The sequence below is a fragment of the Monopterus albus genome, unplaced genomic scaffold, assembly GCF_001952655.1.
Source record: "Monopterus albus unplaced genomic scaffold, M_albus_1.0 scaffold288.1, whole genome shotgun sequence".
Classification (NCBI taxonomy): domain Eukaryota; kingdom Metazoa; phylum Chordata; class Actinopteri; order Synbranchiformes; family Synbranchidae; genus Monopterus; species Monopterus albus.
Window position 1 is genome coordinate 766,930 of NW_018128168.1, and position 27,072 is coordinate 794,001.

The 27,072-nt window shown below is 41.6% G+C and overlaps 1 protein-coding gene across 6 annotated transcripts in view; it reads right to left on the minus strand.

Annotated features, from left to right (window-relative positions):
• Positions 1-236: 236 nt before the first annotated feature.
• LOC109973285 (protein ELFN1-like) overlaps positions 237-27,072 on the minus strand; it is a 115,897-nt gene continuing 89,061 nt past the window's right edge. For 5 of the 6 annotated variants that reach the window (XM_020622751.1, XM_020622749.1, XM_020622753.1 and 2 more), the window contains 4 exons: positions 6,220-6,946; positions 5,975-6,128; positions 3,931-4,097; positions 237-2,549 (listed from right to left, as the gene is read on the minus strand). In XM_020622751.1, the coding sequence (XP_020478407.1) occupies positions 449-2,549; positions 3,931-4,097; positions 5,975-6,128; positions 6,220-6,509 (2,712 nt within the window). In that variant the 5' untranslated portion in view covers positions 6,510-6,946 and the 3' untranslated portion in view covers positions 237-448. Of the gene's footprint in view, positions 2,550-3,930; positions 4,098-5,974; positions 6,129-6,219; positions 6,947-13,016; positions 13,087-27,072 lie in introns of those variants that run through there. The other variant, XM_020622752.1, reaches the window with a different exon arrangement.

Sequence of the window (27,072 nt, forward strand, 5' to 3'; positions counted from 1 at the left end):
AAAGGTGGTGGTGTGCTGGACTACATTATATTTAGAGGTGTGTCTATATTTTTGTCCTCCCAGTTACATACATGAGAGGGTCCGAATATTAGGAACACCTCTGAATATAATGTAGTCCAGTAGAGCACCACCTTTGACTATGACCTCAATAATGAACATATAGTTGAAATTATACATTTATGACAAATTTCACCCAAAAAAAACATTTTGAGCTTCATAAACATCGATGTTGAGGCGGAAGTGTTGCACTGAAGTCCATACAATTGTACAGGTGTACCTAATCAAGTGGCCAGTGAATGTATGCGAGTATAATGATGCTGTAGATTTTTTTTTTTCTAAAGTTCTGTGTGTTTGTATTTACAGGTCTTTTGTATCTGTATCAACATGTTATGGGTGCAGTGTTGTTATTTTTCCATCTTCTAATTGTTTTGGGTCTTCAGGTGTGGGATCAGGCCTTCTGCTGGGCAGACACTCCCTTCCAGTAGTCCAGTATGTCGTGAAGATCCTCATCCTTGGCAAACTGAACCTTTCGCCTCAGCGCATGTCCGGCTGCCACGTATCCTTCGTCCTCCATTGATGCCTGTCGGTGCCTCTTGCGGTGCAGTTTGAACCTTTCCCACAATCCCAGAGTTGGGGTGCAGAGTAGCCCTTCTTCCTCTTCGTCTTCCTCAGGGCTGGAGCAGTAGCTGAGGTTGTGGTACTGGGGCGAGAGCGGGTAGTGTGGCGAGAGCTGGGAGTAGGCCAGTTCTCGCTGCTTGGCCTGCCTGCTGAGGGTGAGGGGGTCTAACATAGAGGGCTTGCAGCCCCCTGGGTGGTGGTGGAGCTCTTGCATAATCTGAGGATGATGCTGCTGCAGCTCCTGGAGGTGCTGCTGGGAGCCAGGATAGGAGTGGCGGTGTTCGTTATACTGGCGGATTCTCTGGGCTTCAGCTCGTAAGATAGCCGCTGCTGGGGTGACTGTGCGAATGGCCTCTCCTCCCCCGCCTCCCCTTTCTCCTCTCTCTCCGGGTGAGGTCCTCTCAATGTACCGGGTCTCTGATGAGTGATAACCTCCCTCTGAGCGGAAGGACCGCGGGCTGCGGGCAGAGCCAGGAGAAGAGGATGTACTGGGCCTTTTGGAGGTCGGAGGAGCCTCCATGCTGTGGTGTCGCTGCAATGAATGATGGTAGCTTCTCCCTCTCTCATCCCTTCCTCCTCTCCCTCCTTTATACACTGGGGAAAGGAACTCACTTCCTCTTTCTCCTCTCTCTCCTTGCTCAGAGAGAAGCACCAGCTGTGGCTCTGCAGTTGAAACAGCCCCTCCACCTGCAGAAGAGGGGGATTTGATTCCCTGTTGAAAGGAGGTAGACTCAGATTTGAGAGCATCTATACAGTTGTTGATGATCTGGTTAACCTTATCAACCTCTTTAGCGATGGTAGAGATCTCTGCTACAGAGCCCTGTGGATTTGTTTGCGGTGACATCTCCCTTTCTCTCTCTCGTTCTCTCTCCCTTTCAATGCCAGAGCCTCTGACCTCCATGTAGTTAAGTTTAGCTGGCTTGTGTGCTGGTGTTTCTATCACCTCCTGCAGCTTATATGGATCTATTTCACCACCCTGAGGCAGGTAGGGCATTCTGGACATACTGTCCCCAGCAGCAATCTTCTGAGAAACAGATCCTCCATTCCCTCCTTCTATATCTCCTTCTCCACCATACTTGAGCTCTATCAGTGTCCTCTGGATCCTGCTCATCTTTCTTTCCTTCTCATCCATGATCCTCTTCTTCCTCAGGCAGTGGACAACGAGGCCAAGGAAGAGCAGCATGCCAAACAAGCAGCCCAAAATAGTCATAATGTAGTGAGTGGCTGATGACTGATTGGCTACTCTGTCAGCCCCACCCTGGCGGCCAGTTGAGATAGTCAGACAGGTGTGGTTGAAGCGCAGGGAGTTCCGTATAGAGGCCACACAGTATGTGTAGTCAGTGTTAGGTTTTAAGTTCTTTAGTTCAATATCTTCTCTTAAATTTCTCAGATTCTGGATATCTGTGAAGAAACTGTTGTTATAAAGTACAAGGATGTACATTTTTCTGAATGGATGAGGGATCTGAACTGTTATCACAGCGCTCGAATGTAGCACCTGCTTTAGCGTCATGATCGGATTGATGTCAGGGAAAACAGGGCTAAAGCTGATTGGGAGCTCATCAGGAGGGGTCCCAGAAGCACAGTCTTCCAGTCCACAGGGGGAGGCAGAATCTGGGGACATAGTGGTTGAATCTGCTGAGCCGATGACATAGAAAGATGTCACGCTGCTGCCATCATCTGTGCATACAAGACTGAGCACATGCAGAGCAGTGCGTTGGGTAGGCATACGAGGGTTTTGGCTCAGTAGGTTGAAGCCAGAGAAGCCATCAGGGGAGTCGCATACCATCCTTTCACTGGTCCTGTTGGGGAAGGCCGAGAGCCAGCGCAGGAAACCCAGCAGCTCACAAGAACAGTTGAAGGGGTTGGTATAAAGTTCACAGGTGGTCAGTTTAGAGAGTCCAGAGAACAAACTGCCATCCAACACCTGGATCCTGGGATGGACACAAAGAGAAGAATCATAAATTTTAAGGGAAATTGTAGCATTCAGATATACTCACATAGTTGAATACACTATAACTGATCTGTTGTATTAAATAGTACAATTTACCATTACACATCTACAGTATACAGTAGTTCTTCTTCCCTTTCAAATATCTGGGACCTACATTGCCCTCAATGCAGCTTGTTCATTCAGAGTTCAATTGAGGTTGGTGACATTTAAAATGCCAAACTTGTAGTTTTCAGCCTCAAGACTGACTCCGATGATATCACTTGAGGATATCATCAGTCTATGCAGCTTCCTATGGAGCCACAAATGGTTTCAACAACTTTTTTCACAGTTATACATCCCAAGACCTGTAAATAGATGTAGGTGTGTAAATTCAGTGCACTCCCACTTCGGATGCACTTCTTCCTCAGTCTTCCTAGATTTCAGTTTGTAGTCTGAAACAAATACCTTTAATGAGCCCAAAACAACAGTCAAGCTTGTTCCTCTCAGTTGTTGCTTTTACCTTTAGATCAAGTGATCGATACCAGTTTCAATAGTTACCAGTAGTAAAAACAAGACAGTTATTCCCACTGATAAAAAGTAGGGACCTCAGCCTGAAATAAGGTCTGTGGTTAACACACATGTTGTTCAACAAAATAAAATACATTAGCAAATACCCTACTCGTGATTGTTTGTATGCTTTTACATGTCTCAAAAAGGGTGGTCGCTAACAAGTGGATAAATTAGATTACAGAGGCTGTCTGCGATATTAAGCATCATAATGCTGGACACAGAAACTTGCTAGCCTGTCTTTAGCGCCTCATTATGTTGTGCACTTGCAGACTATGCTAACTGACACAGCCATGATCATTAGCTGGATCAGGTCATACTAAGAGGAAAGGATTTTGTAGAAGAGGTCAATACACAAAATCAAATTACATGCTGGAGGTCGTGGTGGTGATGGTGACGTGATGGAATTGTGGTGTAGGTTGTTTATAGCCTAACAATAGCTTCTTTGATTATTTGGGCTTCAAAAATTGATTTGTGAGGATTATCTTGTTGAACAAAAGGTGTAAGCATCAAACTTTTGTTCGTCACAGACGCTACTTTCTGCAATGTTTCTAAATCTTATGGAGAAGTCAGACTGTTTTTTGTTGAGGGAACCAGGGCGATGCTAGCTTCAAGGCTGGCTTACAGAAATGCATCATCTTACAGCACTCTGTTCCCCACATTTAGGCAGATGCATCAGAGGAGGAGATGCAGTTTTACATTTTTATCCTAGGTGACTGAAATGGTTAGTCATCAAATGAATTCATCAGAAAAATAATTTCAGCACTACCATGTTTTCTGTCTCTTTTGTCACATACACAGACGCTGGTCCATACCTGTTCATGGAGAGGTCGATATTCTCTATGTTGGGACATTCCCAGAAGGTGTTGGGTGTAACAGTCTCGATGAGGTTGGCTTGCAGGTAGAGGTACTGCAGCTTGCCCAGGCCTCGCAACATTCCTTCCGTCAGGTTCCTCAACTTGTTAAAGCCCATCTGGAGAACCTGGGGAGACAGAGACAAGTGGGATTATTCTAATCTCTGAAGAGCCGGTTGGCGCCAGGCATCACTCACTACAAGCTGGGAACATGCGGAACAAACAGAAGATGGTTCAATGCAATTCATGTTTCACATGGCGATCTAAGCCTTTATGCTGCGCTGAATTTACTCAGATTTTTCATGTTCACATATCTCCTGGCAAAGCTCCAGCGGCCTGGGTAGATGTGTAAGCATGCCAGCTCATTATGGCCGCGCTCAGCTCAGTGTGGTGAAACACTTTTGCCTGAATGTTTCTGGAAGCCATAATGAGCGGGTGTTGTCTTTCTTTTGAGACTGCGTCCATCTGTTTGTGTAGTGGTGGAATGATTTAGATCCTTTACCCAAGTAATAGTTTCAGTTCCACAGTATAAAAAAACTCCCTCTGTCTTTCTTTCAAAATTTTATTTGCATGAAAATATGTAAATAGCTGCACAATGTATTTAAGTATGACCTCAATAATAAACATATAATTGAATTTATACATTTATGACAATTTCACCAAAAATCTAAACATTTTGAGCTTCATAAACACAGATGTTTACAGCAGAAGTGTAGAGGTGTACCTAATAAAGTGGCCAGTGAGTATATACAGTATATATATATAATCTAACCAGATTATTAGCCTGGTGATGTCAGCAACAACTTAAAATCTGGGTAAAGTAGAAATAAATGTGTTCTGTCATGTCACAGGAAAATGTTATAAACCATCCAGCCAAATTTGAATAATTAAAAAATAGCCAAGCGTATAAAATTTGTTTCAAAATGATGGAAATCAAGATAATGTCAGCCTTGCCTGGGGTCTGTTAATCACCGCCGGCACGTGTTAACTGTAGCCAGCTTGCTAGGCTAATGGCTAATAGCGGTTTAGATGTGGCTGCCCAATGTGGCACCTGCATGGTTCGCTGTGTCCGTGTGGCCGTTGATCTCCCTCATACCCCTACAGTTGATTTAAACTTTTTCATGTGTTTGTACCTTTGTAATTGTTTAACAACAAGGCAGCTGCATTAATGCTATTTTTGTGTGCCCCTAGATTTTAGCCTGTGATCTTAATTATTAGTGATCAGATTCTTTTCACTGGTTTAACGGTAGGAACAAAAGGATCTAAGTCTTATCAGAGAGCAGATCTTTTTATCTTTGTGCCCAAATTTTACTGCCTGTGTTTTAAATCTACTTCACTAAGTGAGAGAGGGCACGTTGGTGGTCAATTGAGCTAGAGAGTAAATGAAGAGAGGGAGCAGCGCCAGCAAAACAAAGCAGTGAATCAGAGAAATAAAATGTTGTTTTATGATTATTTCACGGCGATTATGTTCTAAAGCACAAACTATCCTGGCCACACCTCGGCACAACCATGCAGGGAGGATTTTATGTGGCCACTTTGCCTTGCACTTTGTGTAGCTAAACCCTGCCCTCGGTCAAACAGACAGACACACAGACTGGATGCATGCAGCGCTTGGATTATACCACAAATATGGCAAAGATAAATAAATAGAACGATGAGTCGTTCTTTTGAACAGCTCTATGAAAGGAACAGAGCCATAAGATCCAGCTGTTTTCAAACAGCTGCTCTTCCCATCACAACCTAAAACTAAGTGTGGAGCCTTTAACAGCTCTAGCTTTTATAACATTACAGTATTAAGGGGAGGAGTTATGTTATGCTTTCTCAAAAGATGCTGAACCCAAAAATTATGAAAAACTCCACAATTCAGCACCACATACCACATTTTCTAACATGTATAATGTGTTTAGAGACAAATCACTGATTTTGTCTTCCCCAGACTTTAATGCTGCAGCTGGTTACAACCAAGCTATGCATTCGTATACAAGTACATGATGTCATCACTCACCTGCAGGTTGAACTGTGCTGAGAATGCGCCGTCTTCCACGTAGCTGATATCGTTCTTGGTGAGGTTCAGATAGGTGAGGTTGCCAAAGCGACTGAGTGAAGAATAATGGACCGACCGTATCTTGTTCTCATTCAGCCTCAGATCCACAATGGTGCTGTTGAGAAAAGTGCTGCAGATGTTTAGCAAAGAGGCAAAGCAATGTATAGAAAACAACTTGCTTTCATAGAACAGTAAGTTTCTCTTACCTGTTAATGTGAGAAGGGATGGCCTCATAAGGAGGCTGGTTCATACTGCAGATGGCTAGCCACACAAATCCCTTTTCCCCTTCAATAAGCCAGCAGTCAGCTGTTACCATTGGTAACCGCATTATTGACAGAAAGATGAGCCAACAGAGGAAGGAGCTGGCGGTGGACAGGACCACTGTTGAAGAACCTCTGGTCACGTAATGTCTCTGCCGTCCTTGGCCTGTCCTCTGTTCCATTTGGGATGTCACTGGAATATCCATTGGAGAAAGTTGTCCAGAGGTGTTTGCCATCTAACATTTATTTATGCAGGCTGGCACCATTTGAAAGGGAGTGAGGGCTTGTTTATATTTCAATGCACGGTGACTTGGTGTCTGTTCTGCTTTACAGAAAGTGTAGTCACAGCATGGTAAAACGTCCCTGTTTCTCCTTAGCTTTTATTGTGTGAGTTGTGTTAAGCTCTTGTTTTAATTAAGGATTCATCAAAGTAGAAATTAGTGCAGGAATAGGATGTATCACTCCATTGGCAGTATGTGTCTAGGTAAACCGTATCACTTGTTTAATTAGGGGGTCACATTTGTTTTGTTATGTCTAACTCTGGAGGTCGTCCTGGCGCCAGATTGGCTGGTACTCATGTCTTCTGTGGCCATCTATATCCCTGATTGGACAAGCACCTCTTTTCTTTCTTCCTCATTGCTCACTGCTCTGTACTTGGTGTGAGAACTCGTCCCTGCAGTCGGAGAGAGACAGAGAGGGGAGGAAGGTGTTAGAAAAGAATCGCTAATGAAACACTGGTTTATTTGGTGACATACCAACAAACACAACCCTGTTACCAACATGAGGAGAGAGAGGTGCAGCAGTTATTTCTTCTTTTTTGACAATCAGGCAAGCATACACACATTTCCTCTAAAGACGTTTTTTGACAAGTCCAATTAGTGCGCACACTGGTGCAGATACACAGCAAGTGTTTGGAAATCACACAGCTTGCTGAGTATGTACACACATTTTCTGCAGCACCAAAGGCCGAAGGGCCTTCATGGGCCTGGGCTAAGAATGGCCAGGGCTCTGGTGCTGTATCTAATTAATTAATCTGCTCTAAATAAAACATTTCATGGGAAAAACAACTGATGTCTGACAGAGCAGGAGTGACAGAAGGAGGCGGGGAAATGAAAGATGCTCACAAAGCTGTGGAGAGGCGAGGAGGAGGGAAACACTGGATCAAGAGAGCAGTGAGGAAATATGTTTGGGGGAGGGTAGAGAGATGTCAAGATGGCACAAAGAGTGAGGTAGAGGGAGTGAGGAAGTGGTGAAAAGAAAAAGAGGCAGTGATCGTGTGAGAAAAAGAGGGGCGGCCCGGATGACAGAGGGATATAGAGAGGGCTCTCTGTCTGTCTGTCTGTCTGTCTGGGGAGCCTGCTAGAATAGTGGCTCCCTTTTCTCTGTGAGAGTCCGTTTCCCAGCTATAGGAACAACAAACAGGATGTGACATCAGGAAGGAGAAGGAGCAAAAGGTCTGGCCTTCCCCTCAAGGATCTCTTGGTTGCTGTTCCCTCCTTATTGATTAGAGATGAATAGCGAGGCGCAGAGGTGCTGGTGTGTCACCTCTAATCTGAGACGGAGGGTAAATGAGAGCAATTGCTTTTTGAGAATGGGACAAAGCTTCTCTGAACCTTTTTGTGTCCTTGTAGAGAGCAGAAATCACATGGTCACATCCTGGCCGGGCTGCTGTTTCACTGGCTTCTGGATGTCATTACTCCTTCATAAATGAGGGTCCCTTTCATCTTTCTTTCTAAAGAAGTGAAACATGTTTCTGGGGTTAAAGATAAACAAGTATCTACTAGAGCACTTTGAGCCCCTCGTCTTTTTAATCAATTAAACAGATTCATTAAGATATAACTGAAAAAACTACAGCTGCCACAATGATTTGCCAGCATAGCAGCATGTGTAGTATACATCATTACAACTGTTGCTCCCTTAGCCACGATATTGACCATCACTCTTCCAGTATCATCGATCCAGCTTCTCCGCTGTCTAAACAAGGCGGCGATTCTACAGCCACACTAGCAGCTCAGTGATGCTGTGCTCGCAGTGACAACGCTAGCATGCTGATGTTTAGGACATATAATCTTTACTCTTTTCACCGTCTCAGTTTAGCATGTTGGCATAATATCAATCACTAATTAGCACTGAATACAAAGTACAGCTAAGGCAGATGGGAGGAGCTTTGTTTTGCAGGTATTTGGTCATAAACTGATGTTCTGGACAAATAAAAAATGTTGGTCTGATGACGGTGCTAAATAAAAAGTCACCACAACTGGTACAATTTTGAGAGCATTCATTAATTCCATGTGAATCCATCCAGTAGCTAGTGATCTATTTGAGTCTGGACTAAAGTGGTAAACCAACTGACCTTGACCACAGTTTGAAACCTCATGCATAGATACAGTATAACTACCAGTACCTGTTTTGAGTAGAGGGGTCTGCAACTTTACAAAAGTTTTCCGATTCTGAATTTAACTATGCTAATTTTTATGGGTTTCGAGGCGTTGAATTCAAATATGACCTTTTAAAAGCTGAAAAACTGACAAGTAAAGATAATGTCACCTTTTGACTTGAATAGAGAATACGGGCCGTTGTATTAAACTAAGAGCTTGGAGTCCTGAGCTGCAGTTTGAATTTAATAAGGGCTGTAGTTAAATGAAAATGTTTCTAGTAGTGCCTGAGACACAATACAAGCCTAAGGACCTTTTTGTATTTAAAGGAAATTATTCCTCATTAGATCCACTAAGAGCTTTGGTTATTCAAGCAAAATTCATACATTGCCAGTGCCATATCTTACAAACCACAGCCAATCAACAAGTCTAAAAGTTATTTTTGTTTTCAGAGGCCCAGAAATGAGCAAAGATGGATTCTTTTTGTTACGGGAGTGTTTATGTTGTAGACCAGCACTATGGAGCTTCAATTAGACTGATAAACAGATGCACCTCATATCACATCCAGGGCACTTTTTTTTTTTTTGTATCTCTACTGTAGATACATGCAACAACCACCTCCATAGTTTAGAGAATTCACAGGTTTAACTTTGACCATGAAAAACTAAAGAAAAACCTTAGCATACATGTGATGACATGATAAATGAAATATTTAGTATCAGGCAATTCAGTTAATGAAGCTCTACTGAAGTCACCTCATGATGACACACGACTCTTCCCTACCCAATAATACATTAGACACATTAAATAATAGAAATTATAAAAAAGTATTGCTATTGATTTTGGTCATTTTGGCCACAGTATTACTTAACATCATACTGAGAAGCAAACTTTGGGATATTGCACATATCCACTGCTTGGACCTCTTAGTTCAATATCCCCATCACTGACCTCTGACTGTCTGACTAAACTAAAGGAATGGTAAATAGACATTATTATTCTTAAAAACAAATATTTTATATTATAAAAACCTTTTTTTAAACAAATGTACCACTCACATCTAGACCAATAGAGTGAATTACACAACATATTATTATTAAGCAAGGTTATATTGTATTGGTTAGCTTTTAGCAACTTGTGTTATTGCTGATAACAGAATGATTTTGAAAGAGGTTTCAGTTTCATCTCAGCTCTTTAAATAAGCATCACAGATGTACACTGGTGTATGTGAGCATTTGTGAGAGCGTACACACACACAGAGGCTTTTCCAGCCAGTCAGCACAATGTGCAATTGATGGTGAGACTTCCTCCCACATAGCATGAGACAAACTACCCAGATAAGCCACCAGAGAAAGGGTCGGAACTGCTGCCAGCCACACTCACAAACAAACAAAACAGACACACATATGCACAGGAAATGTTCATTTTGATGACCAAGGGTTAAGCTCGGGTAAACAAACTGTTGAGAACGTGGGGGTGTACTGAGGATGCAGAGCAGGCGGAGAGACCAAACAGTTAGGTAAGCATGCAGAGACAGCTGATTCCTGCCTGCCCTCTTTTTGTACTGGCGTAAGTGATGTCGGCTGAAGGGCTAGAAGGCCGAACAGAAGTGCAGGGCAGCAGAGAGCATGGAGAGATTCAGTAGCAGTTAGAGCCTTGCTCCTGACCTCCTTTTGTAGTAGATACATCTGTAGCAGCTAACATGATACACACAGAAGAAGCTGTTAAGAATCTGCCTGCCTCTTTTCCATTTTGCATCATTCATCATTCATTCCCCCACAGCGCTAGCGCTCTCTGTGCATATACACACAGAGAGCGCTGCTCCGGCTGCTGAGAACAACCAGGTGGAATATTTCAGCACTCAGCATTATGACTGGCTTGCTTTCCATTCATGTCACGCTCAGAGATTTTCAGGGCACAAAGGGTCATATGGAGAAAGTCTTGCTTTACTGAAAGGGGGACTGTTGTGTGGTCTCAGTACTTGTACACAGACGGTGGTCTGTCGCCAAACGACAGGGCGTAAGCTCATTTAAACACATACAAAGCAGCCAGATTTGCTGTCAACAAGACAAAAAAAACTTGCATCCTTTGTTTTAAAGAATGTAGATATCTAAAAACCTATATGACTGGGATCCCTCCTACACATCACTGTACGTGCACACAGAAACACACAGTGCAGAGCCCTGTCGAACTGGGGTTTCACGTACTTTGCCAGTTCTCATATTACTATTCCAAACCACGGTGGAGAACAACTGCACCCAACAAATCTGCAAAGAGCCATCAACAGAAAAATGATGATGAAGGTGACTGGAAAGCACAAAGATAAATGACCCATGAGGCTCATATACTGTACAGTATGTGTGTGTTTGCAGTTACTGCAGATCCATGCTGTATGCATTTAGGGACTACAATAAGCTAAAGTCCTCTGAGAACAAGGTAATGATGAAGTTAAAGGCAGCTTCTTTTGTTTACTGTCCAAAACCAAAAGAGCAAGATGTTATTGCATGTGTTGCACTGTGGCATCAAAATGCAGTGTCATCATTTTCTTTTTGTCACATACCAAATATTAGGATATTCCAGGGGAGTTGAATTTTTGTTTATACTCCGGATGTCGGTATGGTATGGGCATTCAAAATAATGATAATTTATAATATCACTACAGTCCCAGTGGCCACACAGGCAGTGAACCAGCTGGACATGTGACATTGTTAAGCTGGAGTTGAGCCTCTCCAGGCTGCACACAAGCGAACGTACACAGGTGTCGCACATGTTCGCCACTACTGGACACGAACACAAGTGAGAATCTATAATGAATCTAAAGTAACAGCATGTGGGAATCAATATACTCAGTGTTGACAAGCCAGGCTGCTAACTAGCTGCCATTGCAGTAAATACAAGCTTATTATTATAACACAATGGCGCCTCAAATGTTGAATGTTGTAAAATGACAAATGACTACTGCAACATTTTGTTAGCTGAAAAATGGTAACAACTGCTTTGCTGTTCAGGGCTGGGGCACCACGGAAGTTCACACCATGGGGGAAAGTTACTAAAACTGTCGCAAATTACCGACAAATATGCAAAATATTGCAGCTCCACAATGTTTTTTTTTTTTTTTTTTTTTTTTTTTTGCCCACATATTCTGATATAAATGAGCACAGCTGCAGCCATTTTAATTTGAGTACGCCTCTGCATGGGACCTGGTGCAACATATGGACCTAGAGAAAGCTTAAAGTTCAAGAAAGACAAAATCAACAAATGCACTTCAGATTTTCAATCACAGTCTCCTGCCAGTCATCTTTTAGTTCATTCAGTAATTGAATGTTTGTAGAAGTCCCTCACATTCTCCTCTTGTTTATGTATTGAAAACTGGATCTGCAGGCTGCTACTGCCTTGCTGGTGAGGTCTCCCTTGCAGATTTTGGTTTTGGAAAAGTGTAAACCTGGTTAAATATAAATGTAATTAAAAAAAAAAAATTTAAAAAGGAAGATGAATTTTCTTCCCCAGTGTTTTTTTTATTTTTTTTTATTATGGAACTTGGTGATTCCCCAGGACATAGAGATGTCAAACTGAGGACAAGCTTGTGAAGGATTAATCTTTTCTCAGTGTCTTGGGATGTCACATCAGGACATACTACACAGTCTGATCACAGTACTAGAGAACTACTCACCCTCTGGTGTATATGCACTCGCACACACAAACACACACATGTTACAAGGCAGAAATGACACATGAGATTTGTGTAATCAATGAAAGTGAGTCATTTGGGTTAGATTAAATTAGAGCCAGGAGAAATGAGGAGCAAAGAAAGGAGGAGGTTCTGGGGTGAAGGAGCGTCGGATCAAGAAGCAGCTCGCTCTTGAGGCAAATACAACTACACTTGTCATGACCAGGAGACACAGAGCCAGTGTGCGTCTGTCTGTCTGATGCACCATTCAGAGACATCCATGAGAATGTAATTTGCTTTGACTCCTAGTCAACCCATCTCACGTGTCCGTTTTATAACACCCCCCAAGAATAGGGTGACTGACTTTTATAATACTAAGGCTTCAACATCACACATCACTACACATCCCTGATGGGCAAAGAAAGCCTACATCTTTTCTAACCCTGTCCTCTGCCTCTGGGGTTTTAACCGACATGAAGCTGAAGGGTGCTGGTGATGGAGGCGAGGGGTGGAGCCGTGTGATGGACGTGTCTATAAGAGATATGGAAACACAGAGCGTGACGAACATTTCTATTATAGAAATATTGCACTGCCTGCTGCCCAGCCTGTGGTGTTGATAGAGACATTCACTGCTGTGTTGTAGGGGATGGCAAAGGGGGCAAAATGGGGAGAATAACAACGCTATTGATACAAGCTCTTACTTTTCTCATCATGGCGCAATATATGTCTCATCTGTCTTTGTCTTTTTCTCCGCGGCTCAGTCTGTCTGTCTGTCTGTCTATCTCCGTCTCTGTCTCTGTCTTTGCAGGGTCTGCTGATATGCTGATGTAAATCCCCTCCACTAGCCCTGCGGTGCTCCACTTGTCACTCCCCTACAGAGAGAAGTGAACATGTGAAATGCCATAGATGATCCTCTGTGGCGGAGCAGCGTATGGTCACGTAATGTGTTTAGTATTCAGTGAAAAGAAAGGAAGAAGACGAGGACAGAGAAGAGATGGGAAGCAGAGGTGAAAAGAGTCTGCGCTACATTAAACAGAAAGGTTAAATCACAGCAAAAACCACTGTAAGAGTAAGTCTGCGATTTTATTTTATCCTTGACAAGCAGGCTGAGATGTCAATTTCAATGACGCCTAAGGTTAGATTACATTAACATGGCTGCAAGTATATAGTACTGAGTATGCCAGAATTATTATATACAGTAAGTACTACAAGGTTAAATTACAGTAGTAGTAGATCTTGAGTTTTTTATATTTCACATCTTTTTCTTCAGTAGTAAGTAGGAGGAATTTACTCACTTAAAGGAAGAATGGACCCAAGGTAAGATTGGTTTCTTTCCAAGGGTAAAAATGAGCTTTGGATCTCAGCTGTATGACACTATTTAATGCTAATGAATTCATATATATCCACTAACACAATCAAACCCTACATTAAAGTAAGAAAAATGAAGGGCCATTGAATTTGTCCATTAATAAATCTGGACTATATGGCTGAAAGAACGTGGTGTCCTTGTCCACATATGTTTGACCAGGTGGCATATTTCTTATTAGGCTTTTGAATGATGAATTAAAACTTAATTCAAACAAATAAATAATGCTTTTTCAATTTGTTCTGGGCCTATTTTGCCTTAATTTCTCAGTAGTTTGCAGAGACAGGAAACGGAGGAGACGGAGATCTGCAGCAAATGTCAGCAGCCGGTCTTGAGGCGCTCCACAGTTTTATTTTCTTTGAATGAAGGCTGTTAAATTGATCTGTGTCCCATTTTTAAATGCATTTTCCTTCCTTATTGCAAGTAAATTTTAAAGCCTAGTTAAAATTTATTTTGCATTCGTTTCAAAACATTATCACTTATGTACAATTGTTAATTTAATTACATGTCTCATTTAAACTACTGCAGTTACACCTTTTTTTAAAATACTGTATGTCAAGTCTCACTTTGTTCAATGAGAATAACTAAAAAGTGAAGAAGTCTCTTGGTGGCGCATTAAAGACTCCGTAGGGTGAGATGCCAGGAGGTAAAACCTGTGTTACTGTAGGTGTGAGACAAACAATGTTGGTGGTGTGAAATGTACATCAGCACATAGCACTTCTCCTGAAGCTCATACACAAAGTCGCACACACAGGCCTGCAGAGAAAAACAAACACGTAAACAGGTGTGATAACTGTGTGCGCATGTAGTCTGCCTCTCGCAGAGCAGGCAGTAGGCCAAAGAGGGTTTTAACACGCCTAATAGGATTTCACACTCCAAACTACACACACGTACAACGCTCTTGGACACACATTAATGTTGAGGATAAACATGTCTGAAAGCTATGTGTGATCCCAGACAAATAAACGCGCGCACCCACACATGCACACTCTCTGATATAAAAGGATTTGTCAGGCTCTCACATCGTACACATGCAATATCTACACAGTAACATTACTGTTACTCACTCATTTCCAAAGTGCGGCTTTGCACACCTGCCAGAATGGAAACACAGGAAGCTGTCTCCGCCTGACAAATCCGCCATTTTGTGTCTGCCCAGCGTGTTGTGGTAGTGTTGCAGTGGTCGTAGTGACCTGCTGCTCTTCGTGTGGCATAAAAGGAGTATTTTACTGAAAATAGATTTTTTTGACTACATAAATATTTGCAGCCTGAAGGCTTGAACGGTGGCTTTGGCAACTTTATATCTTGATTTCTTTTGTAGTGATTGATTCAACAGCAGTTACAATAGATTCCAGTGGTGTCATGACTGTTCCTAGAAACTGCTGTGTAATCAGTTTCTCCACAGTGCATCTGTATGTCCAGTCCAAGCACTAAATATAATACTTTTGAGCTATAGTTCGAGGACACAATAGTTCTACATAAAAAAAAAATAACTATGTTGTAGATGTTGTGAGTGTTTGGAGCACACTAGACAATAGAGATCAACAGTAGAAAAGTACATTATTATGCAGGAGATGGTTGAAAAGTTTACACTGACTTTTTGACTGGTTTCTATGTGTCTTGGTCACTGTTCGAATGCACTGCACACACCAGATAACAAAAGCATTTATAATAGCAATAGCTGAGAACTTAACCGCAGTCTGTGATGTCGTTTAGTCTTTTACATTTAGGTATTTGGCAGATGCTTTCATCTAAAGTGATGTACAAATTAGGGTGCTGTGCAAACTCATGGATGCAAAGTAAATATGCATGGATCTTTCGGGTAGGTGTAAATTTGCCCTGTTGACCTTTGCAAACCGACTTTCAAGTGCTGCTTGTTGGGGGAATGGAGAGGGCGAGTATTAAATTAAACCAGCTGTATTAGCTGTGTCACAGAGCTTCCTGGTTGAGTAGTAGTCACAATGCATGCCATATAATCACAACATCCCTGATTTGATTCTGGCCAACAGCCACACTATTGACCTTGATTTTTACAATACATTTGTTTCCATTTTGTACATAAAAATTGATTAATTAAACAAAAGTGTCACTAGATATTGTTATGGTTGACAGAGTTAGAAAGCTTTGTGTATCGATAAAATGGAAATGTGACAATATGCAATAGAGAAAGACTTGGCAAATTAAATCCGATGTAGATGAAGCATCCACTTATGATCCATCAGATCCGAGTGGAGTGATGAGGAGAGCCTAACCTTCCTCAGATGAAACCATGAAATGCCATGTGTCCATCATGTGCTCTACGCTGTTTTCCATCGTTTGAACTTTAGCCGCTATTTTTTTTAGTACTGCATCTCACTGGGCTGTCTTCTTAGGCAGTGGTTTAGCGCCACCACACTCGAGAACAAACACCACCACCTCTTTATGTTGATACACCAACTCCTAATGTTGATGCAACAGTCTTCTGAAAAGATGCATGAAAACCTGGGTATTATTATTAGTACCTCAACTCTTATTATTTTCCATTTTTATATAATTCTGTTCTGTTTTATAGTCAGTTATAAAGTAAAAAATGTTGCCTTGACTTTGTGTCTGGTTACCAATGGAGAGCTCATTACACCAGCATGCGACTTAATGTCACTGTGTTCAGCTCTGGTCTAACTAGGCACTAAACGTAGTGAACCCAAGCTGCCATCCTCCATGAAGGAGCAAGTCTACCTACAGTGAGAATTCGATACTCGGAAGAATTAAACGGTATTGTGTCAATTACTCCTCTAAGAACACATCTGTTTAGACAGATGATACAAACAGCTGTGTAATGGATCAGTCTAATGCTCCTTCAGAAAACAGTCTCCAGAGTTCTCGGAGAAGTGGACTGATTTTTCCCCAAACAAGCAGCTTTTCTGTACTTATGTTGTTTTCAGGGAGTGTAGCAAAATACAGCAGCTCTGCACTGAGAGAGTGAGTGAGTGAGAAAGTAATAGAAAGCAGAGCTTATGTGCTCTGGTAGGTGGACCGTGTTATGGCCTGTCTGAAAACTTTTGCAAAGTTTGACTTTAGAGCTTCACCAGATAAATGACTGAGGATGCATAACTCACAGAGGAAAGCGTCTCTCTCCCTCTCCCTCCCTCTGTCTTTGTATCTGTCTCTCACTCTCACAGCAAACACACACACAATCACACACAGCTAGCAGCAGCTGAAGGAGCATCACTCAGACACCTCAAGCTGTTCATTTCCTTCCTGTCCTGATATATGCAACCAACTGTAAAATGCTAAAAAAGCGACATCAGTGTTTTTTTTTCATGCACACACACACACACACACACAGCCAAAGTCACTTTTTTACTGCCACTTCCTGATAAACACATTATGGTTAAAAGTATTTATACGGATCGTAATGCCACCATGAGTACATTTTTGCGTTTCTGCCCATCAGCTTGTGTTGTTTGTGTGTTTGTGACAGACATCAGTGAGTTTATGACTGAATTTGGGAGGTCAAACATAATGGAAGTGCTGCTCACCTGCTGTCCCGGTTGCTGCTGCGGTGACGGATATAGAGACAACCTCTGCTGTGATAATGGGAAAGGCCACTGAAATAAATAATGGAACATCCTGGTGCAAACTTTTTTTTTTCTGTGTTTGTCGTAGTTGTATGATCTCTGTCTCACACACACATTCAGGTATAATTTGTGCAACAACAACCAGTGCCAACAGACTAATATATACTACAGTCAGTGCAAATTCACCTATTGGTTTTGATCATTTGAAGCGAGGGGACTGTCTTTCTGGTTGCTTTAAAGGTGTAACTTTTTAAGTTGAAGATGTCAGGCTGAGGCAGCAGGTGAATGTTGAGACCAGCAGGCTGCTTGTCTGTTGCAAGGTGGGCACATTTTGAAACTATCTCATAATTTCATAGCGCAGTTTAGCTAAAACAGCAGGGAGGCGAGAGCGAAGAACTGAGAAGTGGCTAAGTTGTGTGATTTAAATAAAGATGAAGGTGTTTTGGATTTCCAGCTACAGGGGTTACAGAGATGGGTTTGGACTTGCCTTTGCAACAATTACAAGGTACATCCACGTTGCATCAGGAAAATGAATCAAATCCAAGTCAAAACACCCTGAGTGGACCAAAGACCAAGGGCGTGTCTGAAATGGTCTACTTGACTAGGATAAAATGTGTATACAAGTCAAGCAGTATATCTAAATTCTTAGTATGGAAAAATACAGTATATACCCAGATGACCTTCGTAGTATAGAAGAAATGGACAATACACTATCCCATCGTCCCTCTGCGGTGGCAGGTCAGGCTCAAAGCTGTTACCATTTTGCAAACTCCACACAGAAAGGCCGCGTGTCAGCTGGGGCTTGAACCCAGAACCTTCTTGCTGTGAGGTGACAGCGCTCACCACGGTCTAGTATTCCCAGATGTTTTGGCTTGTGACTTCTTAAAATGAAGCGGTGTCTATCTGCACCTATGTGTCACAAGTTGTAAATGCATTGGAGTTATGAGCAGCTTCACCAAAGAACTGTGTCCTTCTAACCCCACATCTGAAAAGGTACAATTGTTCAGTTTCACAAAAAAAACAACACTAAGATTTCAAAATTATAGGAGTTAGAAAAGGCACAGATTTATCTTGCGACCTCTTGGAACTGCCCTGATATACTCCATTTTATTAGACACATTTCTTTTTGACTGTTGTGTGTGCTGATGTTATACCAGAGTCTTTTTAAGATGCACTGACAAACAGAATTTCACAGCTGTAACAGCAACATGTGAAAACTCTCTGATTTAAAACAAGTTCCCTTGGTGCAGCTGACAAGATTTACTATAACTACAGAAATGCTGTTTGTAACTGTTTTTAATTGAGTTTAATTTACTCTTGAAGAGCAGAGGAAAAGTAGAGGAACATTGTATAAAAGGCTTTAAGCTTGTTGGTAACATTACAGCCTCAGTCTGGATGCTAAAATGTTGCTCCACCTATCATAATGCACCTCCTATAGTTTTGGCCTGGAGCTGGAACCCTGCCACTGAACAGAATTACAGCAGCTGTCTTGGCTGCACTGCCATTAAAACTCATCTGCAGATTTTAGTGCTTGATCTAAAGTTGCATTTTTGCTCTCTCGGCTGGACGATACTTGCCAAACACTGATAGTGGAGTCTAGCTTTCACTTGATGGAGCTCAAACTCAGCTCTCTAAGTGATATTGTGCTTTGCTTGAGCCCTTGATAGGAATTTTTATGAGATATTTAAGTTGAGAGGAAAAAGAAAAGGTCATACTGGGTAAAAATCTGACCAGCAGTTTGCTGTTTCACTTTGAGACTTGGCTTTTTAATGGTGCCACCTTGTCAGGGCTCCCTTGAAAAAGAAGTTGTAAACCTCAGTGGGATCCTCCCTGGTTAAATAAAATAAATTTTAAAAATTGATGCTGAGGCAACCAGCTCAGCAACTGCGGGAAGGAAGACACCAGGTAGCAGGTTTCCTACTGTTGCTAAAAACAACAACAGGCAAAACCCCCTCGGTGTCTCATTTAGTCGAGATCTTCCGTGTCGTGATTTAGGCGGATAAAATGTTTGCAGTTTTACTTGAAAATCCTGCTCACGGCGTCTTTGACAGCACAGTCAAACATTTCTGAACTCAGAGATCAAGAGAACTCCAGCAGCATCCTTTATCATCTGTGTTGTCTTGTTTACATTCAGTACTATACAGTGCATGATGTGCCTCATCTTCCTCAAACCTAACACACGGTTCCCTTGCCAGCACTTAACTGCTGCTGAAATTCCCAAACATTAGCTGCAGGTTACCTTCAGTCTCAATGACACAACAATGGACCAGACATATACACACACTGTACATGAGGATGTTCAGTGACATAATGCATTCTCTAGCTCCGTACCCTAGTCTTAACTTCCACAATGAAATGCCCAACCTAAACTTAATTCTACCCTTAACCCTAACACCACCCTTCTGACAAAGCAAAATGTCCGAACAGTGCAACAATGGCATCAAAGTAAAATTTGTCAAAACAATCATAGAAAAATCACACACACACACACACACACACACACACACACACACACACAGAATATTCAGGCCAGGACAGAAACATTAGTATGCATTTGTGGTAGCTCCTGTGTGTAAATACAGTTGTGTGTCAGCAGAAAATGCATGTGCCTTAAACATGCCCTGCACACACACAGACACACACGTGCTTTTAAACACCCAAAGGACCTTTAGGAGACAAATTTAATCAGAATCCATCTGAGAGTAAACAGTGACTTGCCAGTCACTATAAAATTAAATAAAATTAAAATGTACAGTAATGATTGAATCAACTTCAATTAAGTTTAAACAGTTTTAAGTGTAAAATAAAAAAGGCTACATTCACATTAAATGCTCAGTTCTGGGTTTTTTGTAAGATCGTTTTCTGTTAATGGTTCACATTCACATTTGGATTGGATGCATATCCGACCCCGTGTGAACATGCGTAAGCTGAAATTTGAGCCATGTGCTGACAAGAATAATGACGACATTTGTTCAGTAGTCAAATCACACTGTTTCCAAAACTGCTCAGTTACAACATGTTCCTTCCAGGTTGGCTTGAATAGAAGCTTATTATTTGAATATCTGTTTGTTTTGCAGAGACATATGCAGTTAAACTGTCACACACAGGAAAACAATGTAGTGCATATGGGGTGTCTATCTTAAAAGCTCATTTGCAGCCCCCACCCCTTGTTAGGTTTCTAAGGCAGGTTCAAACATCTAAAAACTAAATACATAATGGAAAAAACCAGCAGGACAAATAACACCAACAATGAAACAAACCGACTAGCACTGCCCAGTGTTCACATCTACGCTGTAAATTACACCACAGTTTAATCTCTGTGGACAGAAACTATAAATTCTGGCTGTAATTTTAAATCTACTGTGTGCCAAAGTGTTATATCTTTGGATCAACTGACATATGACATCAGGGTCAAGGCCATTTATGCAGCACACACACTGTTCTTAAACTATAGGAAATTATAAAACCTTAGCAAATGATGTGTTAATTTAACTGATGCCATTTATCTGGTGTCTGAGCCATGATCCATTATAGGTTTGATTGCTGACTAGGAGGCTTGGCCCCCTGACCAGCTACTCGGCCAACAGCTCCCTCATCTCCCCACTGACCCCTGCCGCTGTTGTTGCTCTCCACCATGTTTATTTTTACCAGTCGACGAGAAGCTGACACTAAATAATCACAGTGGTCAAAAACCCTGAGTTTCAATCTGACTGTTCTCAGTTGATGATCTGTCAATATTCAGTAAACAGTGATTTTGGAAACTGATAAATCCTTATTCTGTGTCATCAACGAGGGGTGCGGTGTTTCGTAGTCCATCATAGAATTGTTAAAACCTCTGAGGGAACATTGGGCACTTTATTAATGTCAACCTGCAAAAATTCTGTCTTTACAAAAATATGAATGTTCACCTTTGATGGACACCATCCAGTGAAGAGAGATTAATGTCCTCAGGTCGTTGTGAACATTATATTAGGAGGTTTCTGTTTATTTATGAGGGAGGAATATTGGACACATTTCAAATTAATGCAGTCCCATTAAAACACTACCAATAGCTACGCCCCCAGTGATAAAAATATAGTTTGGAAGGGTGTAACAAAAACCGGTCATTAAAGCTTTGTAAAGGTAGAATATGTAGTGGAGCTGTTTGCACTGGATTGCACGAGTGTAGCCTGGGAGTGTATAGTATGTACAACACAAGGAATAAAAGCTAAGTATGAGGGACCTTTAAAATGTCCAGTACTGTCTATGAATGGGAGGCACTAAACAAAAAAAAACATTACAAATTAAAATCACAGCTTGTTTTTTCACATTTCTATGAATGCGTTGGTGCTGTCACTCCGTAAACGAGAGTCGTAAACATACCTGCTGTCTGTGTGTGGATGATGGACTAACCAGTGGCTGATGGAAAGGTTGATCCTTCTAGGCAGATGTATGTCTTGCTAAATCAGCATTAGGTGAAGTGTGTGCGTGGCCTGGTATTACTCATGCTGCGGGGACATACATCTGTTTACACAGTCACAATGTGGGGACTCTGTGTCTTTGTGGGGACAAAAAAACAAGTCCCCAGAATGTAAACCATTGTGTTTTAGAATGAGGACTTGGTTTAAGTACAGGGTAAATCTCCAGGAAATGGATGTAAGTCGATCTGATGTCCCCTGAAGTAATGGAAACACAACGTGTGTGATTGTGTGTGTACATCAGTGTGTGCATGCCTGCTTAAGCTGTAATGAGCGAGCATCCACAACTTGATTGGTGTTGGGGGGAGGGGTACTCGGTCAGTCGGGCATCATGGGAACCAGCAGCCTCATTATTTGGTGTAAGGAGACGGGGAGAAAAACTCTGCATCCGCCTCCTAACTTGTACTGTGAGTGTGTGTGTGTGTGTTGGAAGACTGCCCTGTGACATGAGACACAAAGCATCTACCAACAAGGCGGGAGCTGAGGTCAACACCTCATTGTGCCTGAGCTTCACATGACTTTGTGCAAACCTGCAGAAGGTTTGCCAAGGTCACTTACTGTGACTCAGGGAGAGTGATTATAAAGAGTCTACATGGAGAGGCTGTGTGTATGTGTGTGTAACAAATCTGATGAGACTCTGCAAACCTTTAGTCTAAACCTTGTAAAATCTTTTGACCTAAGGACACTGCTTCACCGACCTGACCACTGCATTCACACATCACACAATACACACACAGAACTGCTGTTTTAATGCATAGCTTCCTGATTTGTTGAGACGTTTATGTATTACAGTTTCCATGCATTTCATACATAAAACATGATTTTGTGTTTAAAACCCCTTCACACAAGCAAACTCGTGCACAGATCCCCAACATGAGCGCATGCATAAAACACATTCACACGAGTTGGGAAAGGAAGAAAGAGGCAGCAAGCCAAAGCCAGCAAGATGTGATAAATGTGTTTTTGTATCCCTTATACGCACAAAAACGCACAAGTACATGCAATCACAAAAGAGGAAGAAGCGTGAAAGAAACAGAGAGAAGAGTCGCAGGGGAAGGAAAGATTGTGAATGAGATGAGGAAAACAAAGAAGTTTCGTTATCTGTTCCACAACAGATGGTAGATATTTCTGTGTATTTAGAAGAAGTGCTTGATTTTTGTGACTCTTAAGGGACTGGTATTTTTTGAAAAACCCTTGTGGAATAAGACTTTGCTAACATCAGCCATTTTTTCCAGACCCTTAAAATGACTTATATGCAGCTTGTTTTCTTGGCGAACAGCCTGTTCCACAATGACCTCGACTGTACGAGCATAATGTTGGAAGGAGTGTGGGATTGTTATACTGCACCAGAACCTCTTAGGCGACACTGTTGTTACAGGTTCTGTTGCTGAAAATGAAAAACAATCTATAAAGTCCAACTTGAGTGATACATTCACAGGTTTACAAGTGCATCAAATGCCAAAAGAGTCATTTTATTAAAACTATACGGCAGGATTTAACAACTGTGTAAAGTTATCCCAATAGCAAACATTTTCTCCTTCACTTTGATAATTGGAAAAGACTTGTTATTGTTATATAGGTATATAAATTTTATTGTTATAAAATAATCTACTAGGAATTTATTTTGACATTGCACTTAATGGGGGTCTCAGAAATGGGCCTAGTTAGTTTCTGTTCATCTTCTGTTCATGTAACTTTATAAACATTTGTTTAAAAAAAAAAAACAACAATAAATATTGCATTTATGGTGTTGTACCTAAAGATCCACCCCACCAGAAACAGATTACTCTCCATGGGAGTCCACAGGCCGTTACCATAAAGATGCATTTCCCACTTTATATCCACCTACAGCTGCTTTTGTTGGCATCAAACCATCAGAAAATAAAAAACCTTACACAGCCTATATCCCCCGTGGTCGTAGTGAAGGTATGTCTTTGTAGAACGTGACTGTCTGAGCAAATTAACTGAATTAACTAAATAGTGAGTGACAGCAGCGCAGTGAGGTCGGACTGATTTTAGCTGCTACCGGTAACGCCTGTATCATGACTGACATCTGCAGGACATTTGTCATTTACCATGGCTCGAGCTAATTTCATGTGTTACTGTATTTTGTTTGCTGATGTGTGAACACTGTAAATGGATGGCTGGAGCAAACAATGACTCTTAACCCCTAGTACGAGGACACGCAGTCATAAAGAAATGGTTTTCCCAGTATGGTGTGGAACAACTGTTTGTGCAGCCTTGTAGAAAGCCTGAAACTAGAAGAGTGGAGTTACAGTAGTACTGCAGATAAATGATTCTGGGGGTGTTCACACATACGAGTTTAATGTTCTGATGTCCACATACTTTTGGCCACACAGTGTAGTGAAATTACTTAGCGATAACAATAAGTGACGTTGCTTGTGAAAAGACCATTCAAATCATTTACCACAATGAGATGCTCTACATCCAACAGAGCTAAGAAATCATCTCTCTCCTCCGTGCTTTGTGTAAACACTGTGAAGAATCGCTTACTCAACCAGCACCACACAGTTTGACTGACGTCTCTGAGCAAGCTGGAGGTGCTGCGCTGAGGCTTCATTTCCACAGTTACAGTTCCACTCAGACACAACAAGCTGCATATAATCTGGTTGACTGCCATCGTATTTCACCACCACTTCCTTCTTTGTTGTTCCAACCTCTTCATATTCTCTGTATTATGTTCCTATAATTGAATAGTTGGCAAACGTGTGTGTTAAAAGGGTCATTCAACACCAATCAGATGCACTGAAAAGCCTGCTACTCTTTTTACACGTCCACTAAAAAGCAGGTCCATAAAATCAGAGGTTGAGTGCCAAAAGCCCAAACAGAGCCTGGGATTCAATGAAACTGTCAAATGTGATCTGGCTATAAAGAAATAAGATGCAACTGTTTACATTTCTTACTTGAGGCATTCTCCTCCAGTTTTCACAAAAATCCATAATGTTTTGTGTCACTGTTTGTTGCCTATATTTCAACCAAAAACATTCCTTCAAAAATAAAACCAGCTGTGTGCGACCAATAGGTGTCAGGCTTCAAACTGGTCCCGGACGTATTTCATTGACATTTCTTTATAATTCACCTCTGACAGCTTTGTGACTTTAACACTTAACACAGGACAACAGGAAAATCATTGGCATTTGATGAAAACGCTGCTCTTATCTGTCCTGAAAACCTGCGGTACGCCACAATACAGACCCTCACAGAGTCTCTCCTGCTCAAGATTATAAATCTGTCTTCATCTCTCCTCATACTGTAACTGTGCACACACACACTCATGTAGCAGTGAACCAGCCTGTTCCAAAAACAGCAAGTGACCTTTGTATATTTGAACATATAGCTGTTATTAACACAGCCATATGCAGTGCATATATTTCTACAGCTGCTGTGTTCACTGTTGCCGGTTGACGTGCAAACCAACATGAAGCAGGAGGAGTTCAGTCAACATTCACTTTGTTTTGTAGTCGGTTTAACACTTGAGCTGAGAGCATCTATTTTCTTATAGATTTAGGAGGCATTCGATAACTGGTCATGACAAATATTTTTGATATTTTGGGTGGGATGTGTCCCCCTAGCTGGTCCCCGTGGAGATTATGTAATAAGATTATCTGTAGCTATAACATTCACCCTGTGACAGATGGCTACCGATTCACACTGTTATTCTGCCACACCAGAGAATAAAGTCGGTTTAACATTTGATTGTGTGGTCAGTTACCATCGGAAACATGTTTACACGGCCCTTGAAACAAGCCTCCACTTAACCGTGTGCATGTACTTCATCAGATAGCACTACACTTCTGCTTGTGTCCATATACTGTCAGTAATGTTATAATGTTTTTTTACCCAAACCATCGGTCTGCTGTACCTTTGTCTTCTGTCCTGATCTGTCTGGTTTTGGCCTACTTTGGATGCTGGAATACAACCTGCCTTTTACCTGTGATAGTTAATGTGCCTTCTTGAGTTGAGCTGTCTGACAGCCACACATTCAGTAAACACTGGCATTCGTTTGAAGTCATCTTAGTATCCATCTGGTGAATCCAAGTTTAATGTTAACTCTCCTTTTAGCTCTGATTTTGGCTGATTAGATGATAAATTAGCTGGTAACTGATGTTTGGTGCTCTAACTGAAAACAGCTGCCTCCTGAGGCTGAACACTGCACCATGCAAGCAGCAAGAGATCAACAAAGCAGTGACATTCTGGTCAGAAAACCAAAGCAAGGAGCTGAAAGAAGCTAAGGCTCCACAGAGCTGAGGTAAAATGGACACTGAGAATTACCACTCGGCTCTGGAATCAGCTTGCCTCCACACATAGTCATTTGATCTACTGATAATATTAAAGTATAAATTGTTTTAAGTAAAAAGCTCAATACTTTGTCCACAACTGTACAATATACCAAACAAGCCTTTAAAATCAAGTGAATCATAAAAATAATCCACTGGAAAAAAGAGAGAATCTTTTCCAGATGAATGTTCATGTGTTGAAATTGTGTTGGGCACATGTACAAATCTATTCCGAATAAAGTACGTCACATTTACGCCCGCAGTCACAGGACTACACCTCTCACTGTCTGAGCTGGAAATTAGCTCCTCTTTCACGACATCCTCACCTTCCTTCCCCGCCTCAAAACCATCTTCACAGCTTATTTTTGGTTTCCTCCGCCTCAGACATGCATTGTTTGGGATTTGTGACGAGCTTAGTGTCAGGTTCAAAAGTGATGACGAGGGATTTTTCTATTAGTCGTTTTTCCTCACCAAAATAAAGTACTAGGGAAGATTTAATATTTAGATGCTGGGTGGAAAAGATCTGACTAGACTGCAGATTTACAGCAAGGTTTTGTCAGCCATTTTGCATAATCCCAAGACACATCTGTCTGACGTGAAGCTCACCTCACAAATTTCACATTTGAAAATTTCAAATTAGAGGCTTTAGGATACACTTCTGAAAACACACAAGGGTAAACGTGCCAACTTCCAACAGATAATCAGCTAATCTTTGTTGGCCGAAGCATTTTCACACTTTCAAATCTGATTTATTTCAAAAACAACCACAACAGTTTAAAGTGCGTGTTTTTGTCATTGCCATGAATGACCTTGAAAAGTAAAACCTGAACCAAAACCTTTCCAGCTGCACTTCTGTTCATCTGCTTATAAGAGTTATGTCTTCTGCAGAGTTTTCTTGTTTGCAGAACTCGGTGTATTAGAAGCTGTTTTGTCTCAAGTATTTCAGCTTGATAACCTCCCCCTCTCAAATGCAGACACACATGCATTTCTCTAGCTGTTATCCTCTCTCTCTCTCTCTCTCTCTCTCTCTCTCGCTCCTAGTAGCTCCTCTGCATACGAAATGCACCTTCTCATACTTT